Source organism: Genypterus blacodes, unplaced genomic scaffold (assembly GCF_046128005.1).
Source record: "Genypterus blacodes isolate CSIRO-AG114 ecotype Tasmania unplaced genomic scaffold, CSIRO-AGI_Gbla_v1 ptg000072l_1, whole genome shotgun sequence".
In the NCBI taxonomy this organism is placed as follows: Eukaryota; Metazoa; Chordata; class Actinopteri; order Ophidiiformes; family Ophidiidae; genus Genypterus; species Genypterus blacodes.
Window position 1 is genome coordinate 40380 of NW_027466882.1, and position 6709 is coordinate 47088.

The 6709-nt window shown below is 43.8% G+C and overlaps 1 protein-coding gene across 1 annotated transcript; it reads right to left on the reverse strand.

Annotated features, from left to right (window-relative positions):
* Nucleotides 1-151: 151 nt before the first annotated feature.
* LOC143005844 (tumor necrosis factor receptor superfamily member 6B-like) lies at nt 152-3927 on the reverse strand. Its single transcript, XM_076157261.1, has 5 exons — nt 3885-3927; nt 3015-3417; nt 2111-2293; nt 812-1646; nt 152-615 (listed from the first exon to the last, which is right to left on the reverse strand). Exons 1-4 carry the CDS (start codon nt 3885-3887, stop codon nt 1309-1311), a joined length of 927 nt encoding a protein of 308 aa, XP_076013376.1. The 5' UTR covers nt 3888-3927; the 3' UTR covers nt 152-615; nt 812-1308.
* Between the last annotated feature and the right edge of the window lie 2782 nt (nt 3928-6709).

Below are 6709 nucleotides of genomic sequence, written 5' to 3' on the forward strand. Positions count from 1 at the left end.
CAATAATTTACCAGATATTTGCTGCCTTTTCTTTGACCTTTTAGATGAAATTTGCTACAAGTTCATTTACCAACTTTACAACCAAAACAGAAAATACATTAGAAATCTACCAAAGCAAACACACACAAACGTCCCAAAAATGTTGTGACACATTTCCTGGTTGACATGGGTTTGAGTAAACGCAGACACAGAAAGAGGTAGATTTGGGCCAACGCATGGCTCCTCTTACCGTAATACCGCTGTTTTTATCCTGCAGGTACATGAAACCAGAGATCCTACAGTAACACACACACGCACGCACACGCGCACACACACACACACACACACACACACACACCTCCCTTCCCTGACCTCAGAATGAACTCACCTGTTGGAGATAATGATCAAAAACATGATGCTTTGAGGACTTTATAGTCACATCCGATGGATTTCTTTGCAACGTGTGACAGCTGCAAATTTGAATGTATTGTTGCCGAGTCCAAAGGCAGACAAAATATCTCCAAAGAAATGTGACACTGCAACAAAAGCTGGTATACAAATGTACAAAAGGGAATGTAGGCGAGGTCCAAGCAGGTGAGAGCAAAATGACTCTAAGAATTCCGCCATGAACCTTATCTTATCTTAAGGCTACAAGAGCTGCTGCGGACACGGATCGGGATGTTGTGAATGATCCGGCATATCTAGGAATGATGTTTATACTTGATTCTAACACCTTCTCCTTACTGGAATTCAGCAAAGCGAAAAGCCAGAGTGCTGCGTCGCCCCGACTGGTTGGACGTGATAGCAAACCCACGGTCGTGTAGTCGTTCACAAGGACATTATTCAGAACTTAATATAATCTAGTGAGTTAGAGTTGTTACTAGGTAAAGTTAGTGCTAGTTAACATGAATGAATAAAGAGGTGAGAGAGAGGATTGTAAGACAACCAGTTAATTTCCCGCACTCTCTCTGTGATTGTGATTGGTTTGTGCTTCACAAGTTGTGTTGTGAAAGCAGGAACTCGTGATCGATCAGAGAGACCTCCAGTCATTCTGATGCCTTTAAGACTAAACTCGTACGCTACACAAAAGGGGCCTAGATTATTCCTTACATTCACATACTTTTAAACATAAACTTCTATAGAATATGGCGGAAAATTACAGTATCACGCATCAACTTTTCAATCCCCCAGTGGAAAAACGTGGAGATGATAAAAAAGGAAGCTAACAGAACAGAAGCAAACCCAGAAATAGGGTGAGACAAACATGCATCTTGAATATGGAGGCTAATCTCTTAACAACAAAAAATACTTCAAAACTTCTCTGCCTGTTTACTCCACCACCTCCACCTGCTCCACCACCTCCACACACAGCTTGCTCAGCTGAGAGTCGATCTGCTGCAGCTTGTTCTCGACTCTCTCACCGGCGTAGTCCGCTCTAATCTTTGTCAGCAATCCCGGAAGTTGCCGGAGCTGCGGGGCACTGGCAGAGGAAAGCCAAGTGTTTAGCTCAGCCTGAAGCTCAGCCTGGCTTTGTCCCTCCATGTTTCCTCTGGATCTCTTTCCGACCCCAGACGGGAGCTTGGGCAGGAGACGACGTAGCCGCTTGCAGGGCATGTTCTGGTGGACGAAGAAAGAGGGCAGGATCTCTTTGAGGTAGTCGGCTCCATCTACAAAGAAAAACAGTGAGCAATCAGCACAGGAAGCAGCATCCCAAATACACCTGAAGACTTCTGTAGAGACCATTGAGATGCAGCTTTTTCAAGACAAACTCTTACGTGAGGGAGCTCAAATTTACAATCTCCAAAAACTAGGGACTTTAAATCTTTGTTTTTTTTGACTGACAGTAATGTAAAGCAACATTAGAAAACATTCCAGATTTGATTTCTTTTTTCCTTTTATCCCTACATTAAAAGACATGTTCAAATTCTGCATATCATCACAGGAAAAGACTGAGTAAGGGCCCTGGGTTTACTATAGGGCCCGAAAAACGCTAAGTCCACCCCTGCACCTTAAGACTTGAGGTAACTTTTAGGGTTAAGGGTTTTAAGTAACAAGGAAAATCTCCTCAGCCATGAGCCAGGGAAACGTAGAAATAAAGCACAGCTGAATTTATGCAAACAGCTGATCTCACCTCGTGATTTGAGCTCATCACAGGTGGTGCAGATGCTGTCGTGCCAAGTGGAGCCCTTCAGCACCAGCTGCTGTCCTGCGGCATCGCAGCGGCTGTGCAGTGTGCAGTTGTGCACAGCTGAGGACACGTCTGAGTAGCTCCCACTGGGACAAACGTGGCAAACTGTATCCTCCTCCGCCGTTCCTGCAGGGCAAACAGGTGCTCTACATTTAAATGGATGGACTAAACAGAATCTGTCTAGTTTTTGTCTTGATAAAACAATCACCATTCAGGATTGCCTAAAAATGTTTGTGCAGGGTGAATAATAGGATATCTATAAACTCAGATTTACAATTTGAGTCCAGTAAAATGTTTGAGTGTTTGTCCTAATTCTTCTTCACTAAGAGTGTGACCCAGTCTGACCCCTATCACCCTCTTAGAGACATTAAAGATTTACTCTACGATATGTTTTTCACAATGTATGTCCAAACTCTGAGTATTAATGTAGTTACTGCTGTTTGCCTCAGTGGTGTACTATGCAGTAAGCAAGCAGGCATGTGAGGAGACCATGGCGGCATTCCTTCACTAAAGAGGACACTCGTATGATGTCATATCTGTGCTGGAACGTATCCTGGTGGATGCCCTGAACTGGACACCTCAGTATTCTGATCGGTCGAATGTGTTCTGAGAAATCAGTTCTTAAGAAAATCAAAACCTGGCAACAGTATTTCCACAGTCCAAAACTAAGAAAACCCTTGAGTCAACTGATGTAAGACAGACATCATAAAGCTCAGTACATCAGATTCAGTTGTTGTTTACTTTAAATTCATGTCATATTTCTAGCCCTTCTTTTACCCTGAGCACTTGCAGCCTTGAGCGGCGTGTGTGTGTGTGTGTGTGTGTGTGTGTGTGGCGTATGTTTTACCTCTGGACAGCAGGCCGTGTCCGCTCTGGCACGCGCTGTGGCTCAAGCACATGCCGTACTTCTTGTACAGGTAGTATCCGTCTCTGCACGCGCACTCGCAGTCGCTGAGGGCCGTGCACGCGACCTTCACCACCTGGTTGTGGCCGCACGTGCCACACCGCAGACACTTGCTGATGTGATTCGACAGCTCCGTGAACGAGCCCGACGGGCACGGCGTACACACGCTTTGGCGCGCGACCGTGCAGCGCGCACTCAGGAAGGTTCCGGCCGGACAACTGTTGCAAAGAAGCGGCGTGCCGGTGTCCCGGTCCGTGTGCCGGAAGGTCCGGGGCGACGCAAGTGCATCCCCGGCGGCCAGGGGAGACAGGAGCACCGCGGGCAGGAGAGAGAGGAGCAGGTGGAACTGAAAACACAAGGAAACACGCAGAAACCATGAGGAAATACACGGAAAAGAAGACAAACAGCAGAGACGAACAAGCAGACTGGAAGGCGAGGAAATGAAAAAAAAGTTAATTGAAGGTAAACAACAGAGGAAAACAACAAGGGGACACAAACCAGCACATCTGGAGCAGCAACATCACGTCACACTGGCAAATGATCCATGTGAATCTCTAAACTCTTAAAGAAATGCTGTGAAAACGTGAGAATCAGAAGCCAAATTTGACGTCACCATCCAAATAAAAAACAAAAAAAACTTTCATTCTAGTTACAGTAACTTAAGGTGGATGTTTTGTAACGCAGCAAGTGAAAAGGCTACACTGCTTTCACGTCCCTGATGCATTGAGCTAAAAGTTAGCGGTTAAGTTGAAGCGGTTTGCAGTCAGTTGCAGTGTGAGGCATCGATGTGCGGCTCTCTGCGCCTCCACCTACCATGGCTGTCGGTCAGCAGCAAGCAGGATGGTTTCGGCACGCCTCGCCTCCTTTTATGATGCTCTCTGACGTGCTCTGTTCCAGTCAAAAGCGGCATTTCATGGGAAACGTTGGCTCATCACGTTAAAGTTTTTGTAAGCCATCATCATTTGTACATTTTTTAATATAACACATTTTGTGTCTGTGTTATCTGTCAGTGATGATTGATTCAAATGAGTGACCTCTCTGCTCCCCTCTGACTCAGCCCTGCATCTCATCAAAGCTGAAGTCTTTTGGACTAAAACCTCTAATTCTAGTTTAAGTGAGAACATTACAGTCAAATTTTGAATTTAAGTCAAAGAAACTGAACTCTATATTTGATTCGTCATGACGGCTTGATGAAAACCCCATGTTGGAGATGTAGAAATGGGCAACATTCTCCGAAATAATGCAACACTGAAAATGTTTGGAATGAAACAATTCAGAAAGTTACATTTGTTGTAATTTTTTGTTGGACAACTTTGTTGCCAGGGTAGTAAATGCAATTTGTATTCTATATTCTACCTGTTCTTCATATTCTGTAAAAATATTACACATTACTATTACATCAGATGTTTTCAACAAAACCTGAAGTACTGCAATGACTTGTTTTTACTTTTTCAAACAATGTGTAAAACTGACACAAAAGAAACAATAACGAGCAGCAAAGTTAACGATTCTTTTGGAACGAAGGTTTGAGTTTGAGCTCTTCGCAGCTCACTGGTGACATCAACTTGCAGGAGGAAGCGTTTGTTCAAGGGTGGGTAGGTCAATGCCAGAGGCAATTTATAATAAACCATTACAGCACATGATACAATGTACCAGTCAAACCCGTCTGTGAAACAAATGCTTGAGGGCAAAGTTCATGTAAAAACAAAAAGGTTTAAAAATGAAATTTGACTTAAAATGTAAATGAGACACACATGAGTTTTTTCTGCAGTCAATACAAGATAAACACATACGTGGTTATGATCAAGCTCAGATATGGACACAAATAAGGAGTGAGAGTGTTTTTTTCTTTTAGCATTTCTAAGTAAAGGAGGATTTCTTGGAAACATCAAAATGAAAGTGTCTCCAGCGAAATAACATCTTGAGGAAACTCCTCCAGGTGAACATCCTGTACTCCACACACAATTTTTGTTTTTCCTGGAGTGGAAAAGTAAGGCAGGATATAGCGGACCAAAATTTGACTCATGTACACGCAATGGCAGGGGGCTGACGTCACTGTGAGATGCTTTGCCATGACATCAGCCTGTATGGAATGAGGTTTCATGAGGTGGAAAATAAACAAAACACCCAATAAACAAATGAGGACAGGTTGCACCGAGCATTAACACGCAAGTCTCTGTGACAACTGTGGGATGATGTCGAGACTTGAAATCTCACTCCTCCCTATTTTCTTTTTGTGTCCTCATGAAAGGAGGATGAACTTGTTTTTGCAGAACACTGATTGCTACATTTAGTCTTTTGTTGGGACAGAACAAGTTGTGTTTGTTCCCTAACAAACCTGCAGTATCACCACATCACATGCTGTCTGCCTACACCTCTGCTGGATTAAAGGTCATTTAGATTTCATGGAGAAACATTGGACACATGACTTCTTCTTTTGACTCATCCCAAAGTAACCATCAGATTTGTAATCCCGGACTGTTGTGAAACCTCTTAAGGACAAATACCAAACACCCCCCAAAGGAAGCCACAGATCATACTCAGTTTGAGTGGTTACTTTCATGTTTGCTTATTCACAGACACATCCCAGTGTAAACGAGGAATAGCAACTATTTCCCCAAGGCCACAGTGGGAATGATGCAGGCTGCTGTAATTTGGCTACAGCACCAAACTTGGTCATGGTACATGCTCAGGATTCCCTCAAACCAGTACAGATCATCAACCTCAGCACAGTCAGCCACACAATACAGGACCACATCATGACATGAGCTGCCTCATCGCTCCTGGAAGTATTCGTCACTTTCAAGGAATACCAAGGGACAAAGATGCAGAAAGACAGGGAGAGAAAGAAATGCTCATTCTTTCTCTTTCTTTCTTTCTTTCTTTCTTTCTTTCTTTCTTTCTTTCTTTCTTTCTTTCTTTCTTTCTTTCTTTCTCTCTCTCTCTCTCTCTCTCTCTCTCTCTCTCTCTCTCTCGCTCTTTCTCTTTTACTCTCACTTTCTCTTTTACTCTCTCGCTCCCTCTCTCTCTCTCTCTCTCTCTCTTCTCTCTCTCTCTCTCTCTCTCTCTCTCTCTTCTCTCTCTCTCTCTCTCTCTCTCGCTCTTTCTCTTTTACTCTCACTTTCTCTTTTACTCTCTCGCTCCCTCTCTCTCTCTCTCTCTCTCTCTCTCGCTCTCTCTCTCTCGCTCTCTCCTCTTGCTGTTAGCTTTCGGTAAGAGAGTGTATTCAAATTCACGTGCATCCCTGTTTGTAACCCTGAAGAGTTTTCTTGATGGGTTTTAGCGACTCCCTGTGGTTGCTGGTGGTGACAGCAAGTGTGTTCTATTATGCAGCTTACAGCTAGCTCCCATCACAGATGCAAGCAGTTTGCTCCATCACGCTTCTTGTGAGTCCCCTTCATGGAGTTACTTTATAAAGCCTCCTGAATGCTGACTTTATATGAGCAATGATAAACACTTATCTTAAATCTAAACAACACCAATCGCACGCTGACACTTGATAAACCGAAACCTGAGGAATGACACCAGAAGTTTCCACTTCCACTGTTTATTGCACAGACCTTTGCATGTGTTTAATCATCCTGGTTCAAGCTTACAGACTCTGCTTCATCTGCTACAGAGACGTGTGTCAGCCTCAA

What these genes read in the sequence shown, in the direction of transcription:
- LOC143005844 (XM_076157261.1), bottom strand. An exon ending in ACACGGCCTGCTGTCCAGAG is followed by an intron (nt 2,294 to 3,014) that starts GTAAAACATACG and finishes TTTGCCCTGCAG; the next exon opens with GAACGGCGGAGGAGGATACA. An exon ending in TGATGAGCTCAAATCACGAG is followed by an intron (nt 1,647 to 2,110) that starts GTGAGATCAGCT and finishes TTTTCTTTGTAG; the next exon opens with ATGGAGCCGACTACCTCAAA.